Genomic DNA, 23645 nt, shown 5'->3' on the forward strand with positions numbered 1-23645 from the left:
GCTGGAGTGAGGCACACTGGAAACATCAAACATACAGATACTAGCACATATTGTTTATGATCCCAAATCTGTTGTAAATACAGAAAAGCATTTAAGAAATGATATATGCCAACTTCAGAAAAGCATTCACCATGGGGCAGAAGGAACAAGAAAACTGACTGTATCTGAAGTGGTTTGTTACTCTAAAGAAAAAGAAGAGGAAAAAGCCTCTGAAGCATAAAGAACAAACTATTAACCTCTGTCTTGTTGTAAAGTGACTACACATAAGGATTGCATATGCTTTTGAGTCCTTGAAATTTTCATAACTAAAAACACAAGTTAAAATGAAAGAACTCCAGACACTTAACACATATTTTTAAAATGTGTCAAAGTGTTTTAGAAACCATAAGTCTCCCCTATAAAGATATTGATACTACCAATCTCATCAGTACTAGTAAGTTTTAATCTAGAGCTGGCCTCTATTTCAACAAAAACAAATGATCTATCATCTGCATGTACACAAACATCAGTGTGCTCCTTCATCACCACCAACTGCAAAGACTGGCTAGAATGATTACTTTGCTGCTCTCCTAACATCTAACAGCTCTACTTTGTGTATGACCATGGATGCAGCTAGACATAGTTATATATAGTAACAATACATCACAACATTTATGTATATGTTGTAATCTTGATGAGAACATCTAATAAGTATATATACAAGAAAAATGAATCGGCAAAGTTCAAGCCAGACAAAACCCTCGCACAGAGAAGGGGGAGTGAACACAAAGTTCCATCCTTACCAAGGAGCTATTTACAACTAGACTTGCACACTCCAGGGCAGGTCCCACGCTCAGGAGCAGCTGGCTAACACAAAACGGAATCTACTTTTGTTGTGTGTATGTGAGGGGTTTTTTGTTTTGTTTCATCTTTTTCATTTGTTTGTTCATCTGTTATTTCTTTCCACTGAGAGAGAAAGAACATGAAGTTGTGTGGGGAAAATCTGGGAGAAGCTGGGGGAGGGAAAATAATACAATCAATATATATTGTATGAAAAAAAATTCAATAAATGTTTTTAAAAGAGAGAAATGAAAGCATTGTCTACACCAAGATGATTATAAAAATATTCATGCTGGGACAGTGAGACAACTCCGTGGTTAAAGGTGTGTATTGCCAAGCCAGACAGACTGAGGTCAGTGCCTGGAACCCACCTGATAGAAGGAGAATCAACTCCTGAAAGTTTCAGACTGACCTCCATGTGCATACTGTGACATGAGTGTGAGTGTATATACATGCACACAGAAATGTAAAAAAAAAAAAAATTTAATCACATCATTGTTTATAATAACCTCATACTCAAAGGGGGAAACCCAAATGCCATCTACTTCTGAAGAAAAAAAATGACATCTATAGTACGCCCTATAACAAAATACTAAACCGCAGTAAAAAGCTGACCTATGCCAGGAGGTGGTGGTGCACACCTTTAATCACAGCACACACTTTAGAGACGGAGGCAGAGAGATCTCTGCAAGATAACTTAGGTTAGCATGGTCTGCATAGAGAGTTCCAGGACAGACAGCTAAAGCTACAAAGAGAAACCCTGTCTCAGGAAGAAGGAGGGAGGGAGGAGGGAGGAAGGAGAGAGAACATTCTAAAGCTGTGTCCCTGAGCCCCAGGTTTAGCCCTAACTAGTAGTTTACAGGCAACACCGGGAAAGAGGACACTTAGGAGATACCCCAGGGGTGCTATCAGCATCTTAATAACTCTATAGAAGTTCTGAATTCTTCAGCAAATTGGACATGGGAATAAACAGATTTGATACAATATATATGTATACCTATTTTGGATTCTAAGCCAAACCAAACTTTTTTTAAAAAAAAGTGAGATCACTGGGCATATCATAACATTGATCAGATATGTGATAGTTTTATGAAGTATTAAATTTTAAGGTATGAACTTATTGTGGCTTGCTTAAACAAAAAGACCTGATCTTTCAGAGATACACACCAAAATATTCACAGATAAAAGCATAGAAGGTCTGAGCTGAGGCTTGAGGAGTGAATTAGGCTATAAAGGAAATTATAATTATGAGTTAATAATTCTTGAACAAGACGTTGGGTATGTGGTAACTCCCCCCCCCCCCACCTCCGAGACAGGGTTTCTCTGTGTAGCTTTGCGCCTTTCCTGGAAATCACTCTGAGGCTGGCCTCGAACTCAGAGAGATCCACCTGGCTCTGCCTCCTGAGTGCTGGGATTAAAGACATGTGCCACCACTGCCCGTGTGTTAATTCTTTACTTCCATAAATGAGTGAATTTTTTTGGAACAAAAAATGTGTTTGTGGAGCTGGGTGAGATGTCTCAGCTATTGAGAGCACTGACTGCCCTTGAAGAGGAGCTAGGTTCAATTCCCAGCACTTACATGGTGGCTCACAACCATCAGTAACTCCTGCCCCAGGGAATCCAACACCCTCTTTTGGCCAGACATGTACAGACATATATGCAGACAATATATAAATAAAATAAAATATACATATACATAAAATAAAAATTTTAATTTAAAGAAAGTGTGTTTGTCATATTAGATATGGTACACATGGCCTCCTGCCTGCATGACAAGCACCCTGCTACCCAGGGTACCATACCCTCAGAACTGGAATAGCTGTAAACAGGGAGAGAAGACAGCTTCCTGGTGGGGCTGCTTGGGAAAGCAACCACTCCATTATGCCCATCTCCTCTATCACCAAAGCTTCAACTGAGAGACACAGTATTTTTATTTTTTGGCCTCTGAGTTCAAAGGAAAATTAGTTGCTGTCGGGGAAAACAGAGACATAGTACGTATTATCTCATACCTGTGAGCATAGTATTAAGTGCTCACAATGAGGGCATTTTATGTCAAAAACAAACAGCAACAACACAATCCCCACCCCCACCCCACCCCCACACAATCCTCTCTGTAAAAGTCTCAAGAAGATAACCGCAGTCCTATGTAAAGGCTCAACAAAATGTTTATTTCTACTCTGAAGGGTTTACTCACCCAGCTCAGATTCCCAGCTATTCCTATACTCAAACCTTGGATGTAGAAACCCACAAAAATACACACGAATTCCACACATTCCAAACCTTACTCATGCTGCTGAATGCCAGCATTGGCTCTAAACCAAAGTCCCAAGAAACAGGCCTGTGATCTAAGAATTTTCTCAGGGTCTAAGGAATTCTGAGGCACCTGCAGCTCTGATTCAACCAGAAGGTGGTGCAATCTCTCTAGGATGCACCCTAGGAAGTCCCACTGGCCTCAACCCTGTGCCTTTTCACACCTGCTGAAAGATGTTCCCCTCAGTCAGTCATCTCACAGGCAACAACTGGATCCTGGAGAGCTGCCTGAGGAACAGCTTTGTTAGGCAGGACTAGAAGTGATTTAAAAAGAACATTCTTTTTACTAAAAGTGGGCTATTCTTTTCCAACAGCAAGCCAGACTTTAAAAGAAGTTGTGTCAACTTTGAAAGAAATGGCACCAGAAAGGTCTTAAGAGCTATAAACATTTCAGGATACCACTGTTTGTGGCTATAAAACCTGCTACAGGGTATGGTGATATTTTGTGTATACTCTAACACATAAAGCTTCTCTGAAGATCAGAGGGCAAAGCCAGCCACTAGTTAGCCATAAAGGCCAGGCAGTGGAAACACACACCTTTAATCCTAGCACTAGGGAGGTTGAGACAGGAAGTGACATGGCTGGGCAGAGAAAGGAATGTAAGGTGGCTCAGTCTTTTTTGACTGAGGAGTTGGTGAGGTGAGAGGTGGCTGGGGCTTGTTCCTTTGTCTCTCTGATCTTTCAGCATTTACCCTGATATCTCGCTCTGGGTTTTTATTAAGACTAATTAAGATTCGTGCTACAACAGGCTGAGCTCTACCCCTTCCCCCGCACCCCACCCCCACACATAGACATACAGCAACTAAGGGGCTATGATTAACCAGCAGTGTTTAAAGATCAGATGAGAGAGTCTTGCCATAGCTGGTTACAACTCTTCATGCACCCCCTAAAGTATCAGACTCAAGTATCAGTCACCCTATCCTTCATACTGAAGGCCCTTCACTAAGAAAGCAGACTTCTAATTCCAGACATCTAGGGACAAGACCAAACCACAAGAGGGAAACTCCCTCTGTTTTCATAGTGCAAAAATTATGACACGGGGGCTTAGGATACAGCATCTTGTCTCCAGGCTCATCTTAATATTCCTTTCCAATTGCTACCCATCGTTGTTAACTACCAAATACAGAGAAATAACACAAACTCCGCCTGGAGGAGGCAGCACAGGCTTCTAGGCCGTGTACAAACCAAGCAACAAGAACCCCAGACCTTACCTGGAAGTGCAAAATGATGGTCCAGATCAGCCCCAGGGTTAGCTTGGGATTGCCATCTGTGATGTCATCGTTGCGGATGTTCACTAGCTTCACCTGAAAAAGAAAGGCAAGCTGGTCCTCAAGGCCAAGACGTTTCTTTTCTGGTTTGACTTTTATTAATTTTTACTATTAACACACAGTTAAATTAACTTTTGGCTTAAGAGTCTATGAACTCTAATACTTTTATAGCACCACATACAACAACTCTCGTCATTCCAAAACAGGCCCCATGATACCCACTTTCAAACAGTAGAACTGTGCCTCATTCTGAGGTCCTGACTACACTGGCTCATTTTGCTTTTTCAAGAATGGCATGTAACCTTTGATACTAGGTTGCTTCCCCTACCCACTACAGAGCATACTGTTCTTGAGACTCCCATCCAAGCTGCTACATGAATGGCTTGTTCCCTGTAACGGCCAAGGAGTATTCTACTGTACAGATGTCCTGCCCTGAGCTCGCCCATTCATCCACTGAAGGATTTATGGATTATTTCCAGTTTGGGACATTTCTAAGTAAAGCTCCAATATTCTTGTTCAGATTGTTGTTTTCATTCTCTAGGGTAAATTCCTGGGAGATTGCTAGGTCATCTATATACAGCTTTATAACAAACAGTCAAATTATTTTTCAGGGTAGTTGAACTATTCTGCACTCACGCCAGCAAAGCAGCCTTGTGAGCACATGGCATTGCAAGTTGCATTGTTAGCCAGAATCCTGACTTGTTCTTTTCTTTGTGGGTTAAAAGTGATGCCCCTCCCCGTCATCACTCCCTGCTTCTCTCTCCATTTCTTTTTCTCTGTCATAGATCTCTCTTCCTGATATAACACCCATCTCAGCTTTACTCCTAAAAAGCCATTCCAAGAACACAATGTGCTGAGACACATAGATGTTCTCTCCCCTTTGATGATCAACTGTTCTAGTATGCAGGAAACTGAGGTTTTATTTTTGCTGGCTCTTTGAGACAGGGTCTCTCTATGTGGCTCTAGCTGTCCTAGACAGTATGCAGACCAGGCTGGCCTTGAACAGAGATCCACCTACCTCTGCCTTCCAAGTGTTGGAGTGCTAGGATTAAAGGTGTGTAGCACCACCCTTTCTTTTTCTTTCTTCTTCTTTTTTTTTTTTTTTAAAGAGATTTATTTGTGTTTTTATTTTCTGAGTGTATTGCCTACATGTATGCCTGGTGTCCATGGAGGCCAGAAGAGGACATCACATCCTCTGGAACTGGAGTTACAGACAATTATAAGGGGCCACATGGGTGCTAGAAATAGAACATAGGTCCTCTGAAAGAGCAACAAATACTCTTAACTACTGAGGCATCTCTCTAGCCTAAAATTGAGGATTCTCAACTAAGATGTAAGCTTTTAAAACAGAGTGTGCTGAGCAAGCCACTGTCTACCTCAACCCCACTGGTCTTTTCTGACATTCTCTCGCCGAGTTCGTTACTTGTGACAAGCTGGAAGGGGAGGTCCTTGCTCTGTCTCTCCTATGGAACAGGAATCTATCTGTAAAGGACCCCTCTGACCTCTACACAGAGGTTCCACTAAAGTTCAGCTCAGAGAGTTCCTCCCTTTTCTGTAACTAGGTTCTAATCACTGGGGTGGTATGAAGGTGGGAGAACCTGCCCTTCCAGTCTGGGAATTCGGTTCCCCTAGTCACCAGGCACTAACAACCTAGAGCTGGTATGAGGGCCCTACCAGATGAGTCCATATTCCCCAGTCCTACCCTTTCCTTAGGATGCCACCTCCCTTGGCCAGATTATCTTCTAAGAATTTCCTCAATGACCTTAGCACCCGACTCTTATTTTCTTTTCCTGCCTTACCATCTGCCACCTTCTTACAATCCTAACACACACTGATGACTCAGGTGTCGCCCTATTGCGGTTTGCTTGACTTGTCAATTCTGAAGATCCTTTGGTGGCCTGCATGGCTGCAGCTCGGGCCTTCCCATTACAAGGGACTGCTCTAGTGACTCCCTGCCCTTCTGAGTCTATTACGGTTCTACTTTGCCCACATGTCCCTGCTATAACAGTAATCGATTCGATCCTCTGTCCCTAGTTGCACTTCTAGCTAATCAATTCTTATTTTAGCTTGTCTGCTTAGACCCTTTTGAGGTTCTTCTAACTCAACATACAGACATTCCAATGTGGCTTCCTCCTAAACATTCCAACAGCCTCCATTCTTCCTACCATTCATTATTCAATTATTTAAACAAATAGATCTCTGTCAATTATACAGCATTTGATCTGATGAGTAGTGAAGCTAAAGATGTTAAGAACATGCTCCCTGTCCTTAGAGAACCTGTAGTACTTTGGAGCAAATGAGGAATTAACAATCCAATAATAGATGTTACATTCATACATTATTTTGGAAGCAATAAGGACATTTTCTCAAGTTAATTAGACTAAAAAATATGCAAACCATTTAATGTCATGTTGACTTTTACTGTTGCTAGGCAATCCTAGCTACACCAATTTTTTCCCATACAGCTTACACTGGGGAGGTGGACCCTCTGACCCCCTCATCCACCTTCTTCCTACCACAAGACAGCATTATCTTCACCCCTCCTTCTATCCTTCTCCCTAACAAGAGGCAAGTCTTTTTCCTTTCAAAAATAACCTCTCCAGGAAGGCTTGGTGGTACATGCTTTTATTCCCAGCTCTCAGAAGGCAGAGGCAGGTGGATCTCCCATGAGTTCAAGGTAGGCCTGGTCTACATAGAGAGTTCCAGGCCAGCTAGGGCAACACAGTGAGACCCTGTCTCTAAATGTATTCATTAACCACAGCAATTGGGCTCTGCTTCTTGTCCCTTGATCCCTGGACTTGGTCCCACTGGTTAGGAAGCCCTGAAAGGACAGAGGGTGTAGAGACCAGCACTGACAGGAGGAGGAACACTAACCCACATGTCAGGAGACAGGAGTTCAAATCCCAGCTCTGCTCTAACTTCTGTGATCTGGACCAGGTCACTTCAGATAGCCAGATCTCATTCTCTATAATTCAAATCACTGAAGAAATTGAATTCTTCGATCTCTACGATATCTTCTAGAACAAACATTTTAGGACTCTTCTATCTTTTTCCACTCCACTAGTCCTTGGTCATTTTGCTTTGAGTTAGGGTCTTGCAATGTAGCCCAGCCTCATGACCCTCCTGCCTCAGCCTCCCGACTGCTAGATTATAGACATGGACCACCACACACAGCTCTGTGACTTAATCCACCTGATAATTTTCAGCCTTTTCCTTTTATGGGCTTTTCCTCCCTTGTCTGAAAACCTTTTGGTGTCTTCCTTATCTAGGAAGGGAACAATGTTATTTCCCTCTGATATCTAGGTCTACTATGCTCCGAACACTTTTTTCTACTCTACTAAAAATCACTCTCTTGGCCAGATTTAGTAGTGCACTTCTATGACCCCAGTCCTTGGGAGGCTAATAGAAACATTTAATAGAATTTGAGATCAGACTGAACTATAAGGCTAGACCTTGCCTCAAAATAATAAATGAGCTTGGTGCAGTGGCATGTATCTTTAGTCTCAGCACTCTGGAGGCAGAGGTAAACAGATCTCTGTAAACTTGAGGCTAGCCTGGTCTATATAATAAATTTCAAGCCAGCTTGAGTTACATAGTAAGACTTCTTTCAAAAAAAAAAAAAAAGAAGAATGAATGAATGAATGAATATACAAATAAGTAGCCATTCCCTTAAGTCACTACTGGGGATTTGGCTCAGTGATAGAGTCCTTGCCTAGTGAGCATGTGGCCTTGGGTTTAATCTCCAGAACCACAAAAGTCACCACTGCAAGACAATCAGACCTTTTTCTCAGACATGACATGTCTGACAAACTATCCTGGACTTCCTTAGTCCCGCCTTCTTCACGGCTTTTTTATCTTCATTTTGACCCCACACAGATCATCTTTGTTCATGAACACTGATCCTCTCAAAACAAAGTACAAGTTCTGTGTAAGGACAAAGGGTCAGAACTGGATCCTGTTGGATGTTCTTACCTGCCGCTGCTTTAAGAAGTCCAGGGCAATCTGCACGTTTTGCAGCCTGTGAAAACGCATCCTGCCCTTCTCCCGGGGCTGCAATGAAGAAAAGGGATGCTAATTTTAGCTATGCCAATCGACCTGTACACAGCGTTTCCTTTTTCTCTTCAAGGACTAAAGACCACACAAGAACTCCTCAGGGCTGAAGCCAGGCGGGGGAGCATTAAGTGAAGCACCCCTGAGAGCAGGGCCTGCCTGTACGGAGCGGCTGCAGCAGCCGACAGTGCCTTGCACACCACTGCACATCACACAGACCTACAGGCTCGCCGAGGCACGGCTGCACCCGTGCTGCCCCTCCACAGGCTCTTCCGTGGCTGTGTGCAGCAGAGCTTGGTGTGGGGTGGGAGGTTAACAGAACACAGAGTATCCACACTGCAGAGCATACCTCAGGAACGCGTGGAACCAACCCTGTCATAAACTGGCCAGAGAAGGGTGACCCAGGAAGGCAATTCTTAAGTACAGAGAATGGAGTTACAGGTGCTCAAGAAAAGTGGGGGGAAATCTAAAATGGGGGAGAAAATCTAGGAAAGAATCTATCTCCCAAGGAGGTGAGTACCACTGTGGGAAAGCCACTCACCCCCAAATGAAGTTCTCAGAGCAAGGTTCTTAATGGTGATGGGCTACTTAAGAATCACAAAGAAACTGTTTCTGCCACTTAATCCTTGGTCGAGAGAGAGAGAGAGAGAGAGAGAGAGAGAGAGAGAGAGAGAGAGAGAGAGAGAGAACGCGAAAGGGAGGGAGGGAGGGAGGGAGGGAGGAAGGAAGGAAGGAAAAGAGAGAGGAGGGAGGGAGGGAGGGAGGGAGGGAGGGAGGGAGGGAGGGAGGGAGGGAGGGAGGGAGGGAGGGAGAAAGGAAGGAAGGAAGGAAGGAAGGAAGGAAGGAAGGAAGGAAGGAAGGAAGGAAGGAAGGAAGGAAAAGAGAGAGGAAGGAAGGAGGGAGGGAGGGAGGGAGGGAGGCAAGCCATCTTCACCTGGTGACTTGCCCAAGGTTCCATCGTGACTACTAGGAGGTGAGTAAAGTGTGTCTGGCCAGCAGTGCTGTGACAACAGGGATCTGCTCTCACAGCTCCTCACTTTGCAGTACTCCTTTATTTTTCTAAAGCTAGAACTGGGACATCACCCTCGTTAGAGTACCCCCAATTCATTTGTAAACATCAAATTGGTACTGTGAGTTAATGGCTGACCATTATATATATAAGGTAATTCTGTGCTGCAATAATAATGCCAAGGCCTCTCTGTGCAACAGGATAACTTCGCCTGTGAAGCTTCAGGGAAATTTTTTTCAGCAAGAATGCTCAATCATCTCAAATCAACTGTGAATAAAGCTTAGAGAGTGACAGTCTAAACCAAATTCTGAGGCAATGGGGAAGGAGATGAAAAGATGACTTGAAGAGGTTAGGGATTGTGGGTGTCACCCCGTCTCTGCAGAGAGATTATGGGTTCTAATTTAGGACCTATCTGCAGAAAAGGCTTCTCTTATAAAGACTCTCTCCACCAAAAGTAAACAGCCCAAGAGCATGCAAGTTAAATCTGTTCCTTGCAGTAACCAGAGAATTACTGACCAAGGCCAAAGATCTCATGCAGTGAGTTTGCAAACACCACTCTATATTTTGAAAACAATTGGCATGTGCTTGGTGAGAACCCAGAGGCTAGACAAGTGGGGGGAATACCAGTTAGTCCACACTGTGGAATTGTGAGCAACGGGTTTTCATGCTGACACCTACACTTTCCACAGTTCTGCAATCAGATTCCAACAACCCAGCAAGGCCAACAGAAAGCCGCAGGTCTCCAGGTCAAAGGGACTCGACACTTCCAAGTACTATGATTATTTTTGTGTCTATCATTCTCAGATAAGCAAAAAATTCCCACTTTAGGATCATCTAACAGTAGCAATAGACACAGTTAGTTTTAACCACTTTCTTTGGGAGCCATACTCCCTGGTGGAAAGAGAAAACAAGTGGTGACCAAGTTACGTGGAGACCTTGAGAACTCTGGCTTCTCTGGTGGCCCTGCAGTGCCAGCTGGGATGCTGGCATTCCCAGAAAAACCTACTACATCATCATCATCTTCCTCTTCCTGATCCTCGCTGTTTGCATGGCGCCAGGAGGGCATGCTCACAAGACGAAGGGTCTTCAGCCCTGCTGGCTCCTTTGCCACCAACCAAAGAAAACACAACAGAGGAACAGAAAAGAAAACACACACACACACACACACACACACACACACACAGTGAATACATGTTTTTTTTTTTCCTGAAAGTAAAAATACCTCCCACCCCCAAAAAAATCAGAGAGAAAAAAAAATCAAATCAAGGTTAAAGCAGAGGGGCTGGAGAGATGGCTCAGAGGTTAAGAGCACTGGCTGCTCTTCCAGAGGTCCTGAGTTCAATTCCCAGAACCCACATGGTGGCTCACAACCATCTGTAATGAGATCTGGTGCCCTCTTCTGGCCTGCAGGCATACATGCAGCCAGAACACTATACATAATAATAAATAAAAATCTTAAAAAAAAAAAAAAAAAAAAGACCAGAGCAGAATACACTGAATGCTTCTTATTTTGAGCATATCTTCAACTCTCCACATCTGCCTACCCTACATCTGTGAATCTGCTATGAGAAGAAAGGGGACAAGAGCAACTCTGAGAGACAGATCTAGTCAGGCAGCAGTGGTGGCGCACGCCTTTAATCCCAGCACTCTGGAGGCAGAGCCAGGCGGATCTGAGTTTGAGGCCAGCCTGGTCTACAGAGTGAGTTCCAGGATAGCCAAGGCTACGCAGAAAAACCCTGTCTCAAAAAAACAACCAAAACAAAAGAGTATCTCCATGAATACCTGTGGTTTTCAAATGTTAGAAGTAGAAATTAAATTGGGGGGACTTTACCCTGTTTTGTAAGCAGTATCATCAAAAAGGATGCCCTTCCACTATGAAAATCACTGTGAATTCATCAACTGTGTGAGGCATATTGAATGAGCGCTGAAGAGTCGAGCGCGGAATAGAAGGATGAACTCGATATCTTACTAGATTAATGAACAAGGGCCAGGAGAGAACTAGGAATTACACACGCTAGCTATGTAACAGAGGCAATTCTGACCACTAAAAATACATATAAATAATTGTACTACAAGACTTTTTTTTTTTTAAGTAAATCCAAAACAAAGGGCTCAGGGAAGCCAAGCCCCAATCCTAGAAGGAGTTGAACATCACATAAGCAGTGAAATGTAGTGTGCCAAATTCTATTCTTTTAACACAACAAACAGTGACTAAGAATCCACCAGAAGCACTGAGTGGGCTGAGATTCTGACTGCTTGTACTGTGCGCCTCTGCAGGACTCTTCCCCCACAGATGCTTCCAATATCCAAGTGTGGATGTTTCCAATGAAAACTGCGTTGCCTACGGCACTAAAGAGAAAGATGCTGGACCACAGGAACACTCACTTCCATTAGGCTTAGATCTGTGAGACAATGGCCCAAGGAGTGTTACTTTGGTGCCTCAGACAAAGCAAGTTTAAGACTATCCTTTGTTAGGACTCAGACATCTCTGGGAGTAGCCTTTGTTTCACCTGCTAGACAGGTGTGATGAAGGTTAAGTTTGGGTTTCCTCAGCCTTTGCTTCCAACACAGAAGGGCTCTCTTCCTGCTTTTGTCTGTTTGGGTCAGAGGAAACTTTAACTGTGGCAAGCAAATGTATGCAAACCCACCATGTAAATAGGGGGCCAGTGAGAACTCCCTTCCTAAGTCTGGCATTTTAGGGAATTGGAAACGAATCTAAACAGGTCCCTTCCAACTCATCCATCCACCTTAAACTCCAGATGTGCTGGTTTGAACGGGACCCGTCCCCCACAGGCTAGACTATCTGAACACTTGGTTCCAGTAGTTTTGCTTCCTTTTCATCATGCATGCAGGGGAAGATGTGATCTCTCAGCGTCTGTGCTGGCTGCCTTCTGCCGTGCTACAGTACCATTATGGACTTTTCTCTCTGGAACTGTAAGCCCCAAATAAACTTTCTCCCATTAAAAAAAAAAAAATATATATATATATATATATCCTTTTACAGGCCAGGAGGATCAGCCAGGATTTCCTTTTAGATAGGAAAGGGTTTCCCACAAGCACTGTTAAACACATTCTGGTGGGTATATTTTATTATCCAAGGAGCCCAACCATAGTACTTCCTGAGACTATGTACAGGCACCAGCTTCAGCAGCTCTCCACATCTGTGAGACTCAACAAATCATTGGAGAAAGTAAGATAAACTCCAAAGACCTGGGCTTTGATATTAAACTTCAAATCCTTAGCTGAATACAGAAAATTAGAAGAAATAACAACAAAAAATATAATAGAGAAATGGAGAGTCTATAAACTAGAAAAAAAAACTATAGGAAAAATTCAATTTATTAAAAAAACTTTAAACATAAATATAATGTTCCTGAAATATCAGTATCTAGAGAGAAATGAAGAATGAAGAAGATGCTGTCTAGCAGTACAAAGCATAATTATTTCTGATTTTATCAAGACATGAGACCTAAAGCTGGAGATATAGTTATATAGTGCCTTCTAGCAGCTGTGAGGTCTCACGTTCAATCCTTAGAGCTCTGGGGGGGGGGGGGGCTCACATGACAATACATAATACATAAATTGAGATGATGTTACTTGTAAATTATATGCCTGGGTTAGAAATAAAGTGTATCAATAACCTCATCTATTTCTCCCTCCCTCCCAATGGGCAAGCCATACAGGCTGCTGCTACAGATCATCTACATGGGTTGCAGTCAGTAGCCTCACTTGCAGGACATTCATTAGACAAAAGGAGCTCACCAGTTTGATGCCTGAGAGGACCTCCAACAGGGAAATCAGGTTGTGTCCATCCCGAAGGTCTTCATACAGATCATTGATGTGTTTGCGAACCTGTGAAGGACAGTAAGACAAGCCAGTCAATAACTGATCCGGAATTATTTGATTATCCGCCAGAGAATGTCTAGTTCTAGATAAATCTGTAAATTAAAGAATGGGAATCAAGAAGCAATAATAAAATTCATGAATTTCCAAGTCTGAGTAAAACCCATATGGAATAATAACATTTATCACAGCATATGTGTTTTCTAAACTAAAGCCAGGTCTATCATATACCAAATAACACTAGACAGTATTCTAAAAAGTGTGGACAATGAGATAGGGAGTCAATTATCTTGAAAACATGTCAAGCATGACCACAGACTAAACAGGTAATTGGCTAAGATGGGCAGATTAGTCCACTCAGTGTCAGAAAATTCTTCCACGTTGCTAAGAAAAAAGCCAAGGGCAAGGCAACCCACATTTCACTGGGCATACTCCAATATAAACTTGCTCTTGCTACATATTTATAATAATGAATTTAAGAGCCCTGTCTTTAAAAAACAGGGGAGATGGTAGCCTGAAGAGGAACAAAGGCACAGGTTGTCTTCTAGCAACCATACACACACACACACACACACACACACACACACACACACACACACACACACACACACAAAGGTAGTTTGGGCCGGGAATGTAACTCAGTTGATGGAGTGTTTGCCTAATGTGCTGAAAGCCAGGTGTTTGCTCTCCAGTAGCACATAAACAAGGCTAATGATATATATACACCTATGATCCTAGCACTTAGGAGGAAGTGGCAGGTAGATTTCAGTGAGTTCAAGGCCAACCTAGTCTACATAGTGAGTTCCAGGACAGCCAGGGCTACGTAGAAAGACCTAGTCTCAAAAGACAAACAAATAAAAGCTTAAAGTCATTCTCAACTACCTAGTGAGTTTGAGGCCTGTCTGAGCTGTGTGAGAACTTTCAAGAAAGAAAGGTGGGGGGGGGGGGGATGAGGAGGATGGGGGGAGTAAGGTGACAATGGATTACAATTGTAGAAACTGATTTACAATGAACAATAGTTCTCAAATAAAATAATTGTGTACTGATCTAGACATAAACACTTTAGAACACCTTCTCTGTCACTGTCTTCAGTCTACACAATGAACCACACAATGAACACCGGGCTCAGATTGGTAGCACTGAGGACTTCCATGGTAAAAATACTTCCACCATGACCAATTTCAAGCTGTCGTGTTGAGATGAAATGGATAGTAGCACATCATTATATATTTCCATCGTAGAGACACAGCACATAGAGTTAACCTCAAGAGTAAAATTATTATGAAGTGAAAACCTTCAAATACTTATGACTTTTATTTTGTATATAATTTATTGTAAATTTGTAACTTAATTTTAATAATAATTATATCTGGCAACCAGCTTACAAAACTGCTGAGCATTTAACATTTTGCTCTCATGAGTCTACAGAGCCAAACCTGTTGTAGAATAATCTTTTTGTGCACTGTGAAGATGTGTCTTTGCCAAGACACTTTCTGATTGGTTTAATAAAGAGCTGAAGCTTCAGTAACTAGGCAGGAAGAGGTTAGGTGGGACTTTCTGGGAAGGAAGATGTTAGGCAGGACTTCTGAGCATAAAGAGAGAAAGAGGAGATGAATCGAGGCATAGGAGAGACACCAGAGGACAGGGAGAGGAAACAGGAGGTGCAGGATGGAAGAGTGGTAAAAAGCCACAAGGCAAAATGCAGATTAATGTAAATGGGTTAAGTTATAAGAGCTAGTGGGACAAGCCTAAACTATAGGCCAAGCTTTCATAATTAATAATCAGTCTCCATGTTGTTTTTTGTGAGCTGACGGCCAAAGAAAAGTCTAACTACTCAAACCAAACCAGCAATTCCAAGATATCAACATCTTCCAATGACTCGATGTTTCAAGATTTTGTTGTAGACAGACCATATAGTTCACTACTAACAAATGAACAGATCATCAAGATTAGAAGGGAAAAAGCATATTAGAGGAATTAAAATTCAAATACAGCAAGTTTTACGTGGCAGTGAAAAGACCTCCAAAGGAATGTTCTTGAAGTAGTTCAAACTATCAGAATTCAACCTGGTCAGCTGAGAACTTCACCTTAGAACTCATAAGCACTGAGGCATTAGCTAAAGACATGGGAAATCTTAGACTTTCAAAGATGGGGCAAGAAAAAACAGAGTGCTAGGAAGGGGCCTTAGGGAGTAGCCAAATTTAGAAGTCTGGAGATGGAGAAGCCATCAGTAAAATAAAGGCCAGGAGTTGGGGGTGGGGGTTGGGGGTAGCACAGATAGATCAGATAAAATATAAAGCAGAAGCAGTAAGAGAATCAGGAAAACAAACAAGCACAGTCAAGGGAGGGGCTGGAGAACCACAGTAGTGCTCCAGGGACCATCAAAGCAGTGCTCCAGGGACCAAGGGGGATGACGACTAAAACTGTTGAAAGTTTTTAAAAAGAAATTCATGATGATGATGATGATGATGATGATGATGTGTGTGTGTGTACACACACGTGCGTGCACGCGCACACGAGGTGGATGCATGCCTGATGAAATCAGAGAACAACTTCAGGAGTCAGTGTCCTAACTTCCACAGTGAGTTTCCAGAATTAAACTCAGGTCATCAGGCAAGTACTTTTACCCACTGAACCATCTTGCTGGCCCTTTAAAAAAAAAGGTTTTATGCCCCTATAAACCAGTACAGGCTGTTTGTGTGTACGTATATGCAAGCATGCAAACTGAGGAAAAGGAAGACATGTTCAAGAGAATGATATAATGGAAATCATACCATACATACATTAGTGAATGGCAAGTTTAAAAAAAGTCAGGACCTGGGAACATAGCTCAGTGATGAAGTGCTGGCCTGATGACACAAAGCCTTAGGTCCGCTCTCTGGTTAAGAGTACTTCTGCTCTTCCAGAAGACCCGAGTTTAGTTACTAGCACCAATGTAAGGTAGCTCCCAACTATCTGTACTCCAGCTCTCGGGGATCCAGTGCCCTATTTTGGTATTACAGCATACATATGGCACACTGGTACACACCTGTGTACACACAGACAGACAGACAGACAGACAGACAAATAAAAATGGATCTTTTTTAAATGCTGGAAAATAACTGATAATTGACTATGAAAAGGGACAACTGAATTAAATAAGAGATATATTCTTTTTTACTCACATTTTTGGCAGACACCTATAATCCTAGCACTCAGGAAGTTCAAGCGGGAGGATCAGGAGGTTGAAGACCAACATAAACTGGAGGAAACCTTGTCTCAAAACACCGCTCATTCCGTTCCACCTTTAACTTGTCTTCTTTGGGGGGTAGTTTTGTTTCTTAAATGGGGCCCTACTACATTCTGTTCTGAACCCCTGCCCCCCATGATCCTCTACCTTTGCCTCCCAAGCACCCAAGCCTGCAGGCATAAGCCACTGTGGAAGGTCAGCGCGGGTCCAGATCACTGTGCCCTTGTTTTAGCTGCATTCTTCCCCTTTAAAGGCTTCTATAACAACAACAACAAACGGGAATTTTCCTGTGTCATTCTCTGATACTGGAAAACTTTTCCCTCTAAGATAATGTATTAAAAGGAAACATAGCAGCTTAATGTCCTTGATCCAAACAAATATATCACAGAAGATGTTTTAAAATATGCAGGTGTAGGCCAGGCAGTGGTGGTGCACATCTTTAATCCCAGCACTCAGGAGACAGGGGAAGGCAGATCTCTCTGAGTTCAAAGCCAGCCTGGTCTACAGAGTGAGTTCCAAGACAGCCAGGACTACACAGAGAAACCCTGTCTCACAAAACAAAACAAAACGCTGCAAGTGTGTTTCAAATTCTAGTCTCCATTTTTGAAAAGATGGGTAAAGGATGTGGTATTAGAGTACTTTGTTTAGCTGCAAGTTTCTGGGTTCAGTTCTCAGTACAGTGAAAGTATGGGGTAAGCTGGGAAGAGGTATGAAAATCCATGCACCATTTGGAGAGTAGTGACTCCTCTCAAGTGGCCTGAGCAGGGGCTGCACAGCAGACAGGTCTGGGGGTCCCTAGTGTTGTCCTATAGCCATCAGGTCCTCAATTATACCAGAAAGTTGGAAGTGGCATCGCACACGGGTCATCTCAGCACTTGAAAGACTGAAATAGGAAGCAGGTAAATTTGAGGCCACCCTGGGCTTTAGTGAGAGCGTCTCAAAACCCAAACCACACAAAGGAGGGGAGGGGTGTAATTTTCTTACTCTAGAATAAAGCACTCCCCAAAGGTATATCGAAGAACCCAAGAGAGTCTGGATCAACTAAACCTAGAATTAAAGGGGCTTAATTGGTTTTGATCTTACACTGGCCTATTGGCCAAAGAGAGAATGAATGTACTTGCACGGCCAAGCAAAAGACACCTGAGTTTCACAAAACAAAATTTATTCTTTAACATTCAACCCAAAGTTTCAAGAATTCAGTCTTAGTAGAGTGATTCTGATTAGCAGTGGATCTCGATCTCTCTCTCTCTCTCTCTCTCTCTCTCTCTCTCTCTCTCTCTCTCTCTCTCTCTCTCTAAATATCCGAAGATGAAAAGGTGCTGAGAAGGCTGGCAGCCTGAAAAATGATGCAAAATAGCCAAGGGTTTAAGTAAAGCACTGGCCGGCCTCCAACGTCTAACAATGCTATGATGTGTTCTCTGGTTCCCCGTTCCCAGGCCTCCTGTCATCACACAGCACTAGGCAGAGCTCCAACAGGCAACATCAGCTACCAAGGAGGATCAGCAGAGAGCCAGAGCACTGGCATCCAAATACAAAGTTAGTGGGGCTTTTGCCTTGTCCAGCTCTTAGAGACTGGTATGAAAGGAGAGGTACTGAGGGCATGTTTAGTAGAAAGACCCAGTCATTTTGATCACGTGACTTATGGGTGTCCCTTACCTCTGCCCCTCACTAGCTGCATGATCTTGGGAAAGTCATTTCACCTCTCTAATTTTCACCTCTTTTGTCATGAAAACTGAGAGGATTATATTCTAAAATCCATAAAAGATAGCACCATTATTTAGGCAGGAACCCTCTTCAGAGGTTATTGTAAAAAGCAGACCAGACCGGGGCGGTGGTGGCACACGCCTTTAATCCCAGCACATGGGAGGCAGAGCCAGGCGGATCTTTGTGAGTTCAAGGCCAGCCTGGTCTACAAAGTGAGTTCTAGGAAAGGCACAAAGCTACACAGAGAAACCCTGTCTCGGGAAACAAACAAACAAAAAGCAGATCAGATAAAATGCACTTTGTAAGCTATTAAGCACTACTGCTATTTGCTCAAGGTAACAAATACTTATTGGCTATCTCTCATGTCCCAGTGCAATGCTTGCAGATAAAGTAGTACTACACTGTCTCAGTCTCAATGCGCACTCTAACAGGAGACAGTATGCAAACCACACAGGCATCTGTTCCAAGTGACACAGAATAGAGATGGAATTGCAAGTGACTTAGTCTAAGGAATGTAGGTCAGAAAGATTATATCCCTTAGCCAAAAAATGGTCAGTAGGCAGTGGCCAGGCACAGGAGACTGGGGTGTGCGTTCTGGGAAGAGGAACAAACAGCAGCATAGAAGTACAAGGACTTCAGAGAGCAGCAAGCTAACTGGTGTGACTACAGCGTAAGTTCCATGGGAGAGACTATCTGGACAAGCAGAGGAGAACCAGGTAAAGTCGGGCTCTGAATCATGACAGAGAGGCCTCATCCTATGATCAGAGGTCAACTGGAGATAACTGGGAAGCACTCTAGGAATTTGGAGCAGCAAATACAAATAAGCTTTCGGTAGTTGTCCTCCCTCCACCCTGCCTCTCTTGTCTTTCTTTGTTCTGATAACTACAAAACTGCAAAACAAAACAAAAACAAGACACATTACTTGTCTTCAAGACTGTGATGGTTAGATTGAATGCTCAACTTGATACAACCTAGATTCACCTAAAGAGTCTCAGTGAAGGACTGCCTAGATCAGGTTAACCTATAGGCATTCCTGGGGGCATTTTTCCTAATTGGGTTAATTGAGATGGGAAGACCAACCCTAAATGTGGGCGGACCATTTGTGGGCTGGGTCCTGAACTGTTTAAGAGTAAGCACGAGTGCATTTACTTCTCTGCTCTCCACTGGGGATGCAATGTGACTGTTTCAAGTTGTGTTTCAATGTGCCGTGGCTTCCCACAATGATGGAACGTGACCTAGAATTGTAGCCAGATAAACCCTTTCTCCCCTAAAGTTGTTCTGTCAAGTTATGTTATCACAACATTGGAAATGAAACTAGAACGAAGATACAATCTGGAAACAAAAACTGCAATCTAGCACAGAGTCAGAATAAGGCATATGCATTCTGTAACCGAAGTACAAAGCAATACAAGGAGACGCACAGAGGGAAGGGCGGTTGACTGTACGTGGGAGGGTCAGGAAAACAATTATTGAAGGATATTAAGTTGACAGGCAAAACAGCCAGAGGGAGACCAGAGCCAAGGCAGACAGGTAAAACAGCAAGAGCCTTCGTCAGGTAGGAGCGGGGTTTGGCGCTATGGGGGATAAGAAAGGTAAGCTGTGCTCCCAGCCTCATGCTCCACGCTCCACTCACAGTTACTGGCTGCTGAGGAAGGGCTGCTGTCTTCAGTAGCAGCCACGGAGAAGTTAAGAACCCGAACTAAACTTACTGGTTCTCTCCTTTTCTCCCCCCGCCCCCCACACGGCAGAAGCCAGGGCCAGTTTTGCAGGTTAAGGAATATGTGTTATAAACTGAGGTCTAAAATTTCAGTTTGTTTATTTTTAGTAGTGTGACTTTGAACAAGCTGCACACCCTCTCTAAACCTCATTTTCCTCACTGATAAAATAAGGTTATTAATAGAACATTCAGCACAGTCAGTGAAAGACTGTGAGCTAATTCATGGGAGGGACTTACTATAAGATGTCTGACTTATTGGAAGGCATCAATAAACTACGAATACTAATGTCACAATCAGGGTTATTGTTGGCCACTTTGTTAGGAAACTATTATGGAGGGCAAGACAAGAAATGAAGAAGCCCTGAACAGTGAACAAAAGTGGAGAACACAGAATCAAGTCCCTTTTCTGAGCTGAATTGATTAGATTTGGTAACAAGGGATAGACAGATTACAATTGGCAGTCCTGAATCAAATATGATTATAAGTTCCTGACCTGGACAACAAGCAAAGTATTTAGCTACTTGAGATGTGTCAAATACAGGACACACGTGGTGACAGGCAGATGAATCTGTCAAGTCAACCTGAGAAAGGCATATCTTGGGTTTGAGGTAAAATGTGGGAAAAACTTTTTTTCTCCAGGTCTTGTGGTTGAAAAATAATCGAGGGAGAAGCAGTATTTCTACAAGTCAACAGAAGAGAGGGTGTCAAGGAACAGACTGCAGTGTTAAGTACAAAAGAGAAATCAAGCGACAGGAAGAGAAAACCAGGTCATTGAATACAGCAATTAAGAGATTCCTCCTACAGTTAGAGGCAGAGACAGGCGGATCTCAAACTCAAGGGAAGCCTGGGTTACAAGTGAGGCCCTGTCTCAAAAGAAGGGACGAGGAAAAGCAAGATGGCTCAACAAGCAAAGGTTCTCACCACCAAGCCAAGGCCTGAGAGTCTGGAGTTTCACATGGTGGAAAGAGAGAACCAACTCCTGCAAGCTGTTCTCTGAACACCAGAAATGCACCACGGCACACATAATCACCCAACTACTGTGTGTACAACTCCACAAGTTGTCTTCTGGCCTCCACACATGCACCATGGTAAATACTCACAAGCACCCACCTGTACACACACACACACACACACACACACACACACACACACACACACACACACACGCGCGCGCGCGCGCGCGCGTATTTAAACAAGTGGATCAATCACTCAGCCACTGATGATTCTTCCCAGAGCAGCAGTATTAGAGCATGCAAACTTTGCTTGGATCTGACTGCCACAGGTGAACCTTATGAGAGTCTTAACCACACTTCTGCTTTGATTCTTTGCATGTTTGTGTATGTGTGGTATGCATTTGTGTGTATGCATGTTAAATGTGTGTGGGGGCCACATGTGGGGAAGGAGAACATGAATGCACATGTATGTGCATGTGTATGAAGGCCAAAAGTTGACAGCAGGTGTTTTCATCAATCACTCCCCACTTTTTAGTCACTGAACTGAGGCAGGTTCCTCACTGAATCTGGATCTCACCAGTTCCAACCGGTCTAATGGAACCAGGGACTACCTGCTTTTGCCTCCTGAGTGCTAGGATTACAAATGCCATCACTGTACAGAGCTCCCTGTGCCTCTTGATTTTAATAAAATTGATATAAAACTCCATCAGCTGGGACTGGAGATATAGCTCAATGGCCTGGGCAACACAGTGAGCCCTTGTCTGAAAATAACAGCAAAAAAAGAGCAGGTAGAGCATTTGCCTAAAGCAAGGCCCCGGGTTAAACCTCTACTACTACAAAGAACGATGAAGGGGTTTATAAAACAGCTTCTTTTTTAAAAGTTAGATTCATTATTCATTTATTCTATGTGTATGTATGTTTGTGCTCCATGTGTGTGCCTACTGCCCTCGAGGTCAGAGAGAGCACCAGAGAGAGCACCAGAGAGAGCACCAGAAACTCTGGAACTGGATTAATGGGTGGTTGTGAGACTCATGTGGCTGCAGGATACCAAACCTAGGTCCTCCAGAGGAGCAATAAGTGTAGATAACTTCCGGGCCAACTCTCCAGCCCCATAGAATAACTTTGAAAGTTAAAAGTTGTGTTCTCAGAATCTTAGAAACCATCACCTGGTATTGTCAACCCTACTCTGATGAGGTAGTACGGTGACACTGTTGGTTCCACATTTATAATATAAAGAGGACTTGGGAGACGGCTCAGCAGTTAAAGTGTTTATCACACAAGCATGGAGCCTGGAATTCAGATACCCACATAAATGCTGGGTGTGTCTGATGACCTGCCTGCAATTATAGCCTCAGAAGGCAGACACAGGGGACCCTCAAGGCAAGCTGCCTAGCTGTATCAATGAGCTCTGCCTCAATGACTAAATGGAAGATCAATCAAGAAGGATTTCTGACATGGAGCCCTGGTTTCCCGTGTATAAGACCCCACACGTGTCACACACGCATGCAGAGTAAGAAAAGCTAGGGAAACAGGAAAGAATCTTACCTTCATCAAGTGCTTGTTGACCCACTTGGTGAACGTTTTCTTTTGAACCCGGTCCCGCTCATCTGCAAAGGAAACACAGAAGGGGTGCTGACTGAGTGCTTTGCAGACAGCTAGTTCCCACACCTCTGCCCTGTCCACATCCCAGTTTCTCTAGAACCAATATAAAAGGTTGACTTTAGGTGTAGAACTACAGGACATTGGCTTCTTGTTAGGAAGGTCTGGCTCACTCAAACATCTTTTTTTCCTTTTTTGATTATGACCCATTTCCCACTGTGCAGACTGGACAGAATCATATGTCTCAAAAATTTCATCGTGGCAATGTCTCCTCAGTACAATAATTTGAATAGAGCAGAGGACGGGATGAGCGCTCTCCTGCATCCTTCACAAGTCCCAACAGGCTAAAGTTGTCAATAGTAGCAAGAGAAGTGTGGGAAGGCTCAGGATGTAGCACAGACACTCCAATCATTCAATCTCTCCCCCAACACTGCTGCTTCCTCTCATGTCCAGTTTCCTCGCCAGCCACTGACATCAAGCCATCCCCCAACGCCACCCAGGTTAGCTTCCCTGCACATCTCTCCCCTCCCCCTTCCCCTAAATCTTAAAAAGACAAACTCCTCCTCTTTCTCACAACCCACCCAGACCTCTTTAACAGAAACATCAATTCTGTCAATACTTGACAATGATTATCCCACACACAATCAGTCCAGTGAAAGATTCACCTGGGGCAATTCCCCAGAGCCAGTTCCAGAAAACTGAGTGGACAGCCCTAATTCTTTTCTATTTATCTGAAGGCTGTACCCTCTATACAGCACTCTAACCAAAAATCCTCATTGGGTGACCTCGAGCAAAATACCTCACATACGTGTATGAAAATATAATGAAACCCATCTTTTGTATGATGAATATGCTAATAATTATTTTTAAATTTTTATTACATTTTACTGTGTGGTGGTATTGTGTTCCCCAAAATATTGTGCACCCTAATAAACTTATCTGGGGTCAGAGACAGAACAGCCACTAGATACAAAGGCTTGAAAATGGTGGCACTCAAACCTTTAATCCTAGCATTCCAAGGGTAGAAATCCCTCTGCATCTCTGTGAGTTCAAGGCCACATTGGAAACAGCCAGGCATGGTGACACACCCCTTTAATACCAAGAAGTGAGCCTTTAATCCCAGGGAGTGGTGGTAGAAGGCAGA

General features: G+C 43.3%; 1 protein-coding gene across 18 annotated transcripts in view; it reads right to left on the reverse strand.

The window, feature by feature from the left end:
- Positions 1-23645, reverse strand: part of Macf1 (microtubule actin crosslinking factor 1) — a 334145-nt gene that overhangs the window by 183673 nt on the left and 126827 nt on the right. For 12 of the 18 annotated variants that reach the window (XM_076564989.1, XM_076565000.1, XM_076564991.1 and 9 more), the window contains 5 exons: positions 22448-22509; positions 13219-13308; positions 10463-10558; positions 8370-8447; positions 4341-4433 (listed from right to left, as the gene is read on the reverse strand). In XM_076564989.1, the coding sequence (XP_076421104.1) occupies positions 4341-4433; positions 8370-8447; positions 10463-10558; positions 13219-13308; positions 22448-22509 (419 nt within the window). The remainder of the gene's footprint in view (positions 1-4340; positions 4434-8369; positions 8448-10462; positions 10559-13218; positions 13309-22447; positions 22510-23645) is intronic. The other 6 variants (XM_076565001.1, XM_076564994.1, XM_076564999.1 and 3 more) reach the window with 1 other exon arrangement.

The sequence above is a fragment of the Peromyscus maniculatus genome, chromosome 2, assembly GCF_049852395.1.
Source record: "Peromyscus maniculatus bairdii isolate BWxNUB_F1_BW_parent chromosome 2, HU_Pman_BW_mat_3.1, whole genome shotgun sequence".
Classification (NCBI taxonomy): Eukaryota; Metazoa; Chordata; class Mammalia; order Rodentia; family Cricetidae; genus Peromyscus; species Peromyscus maniculatus.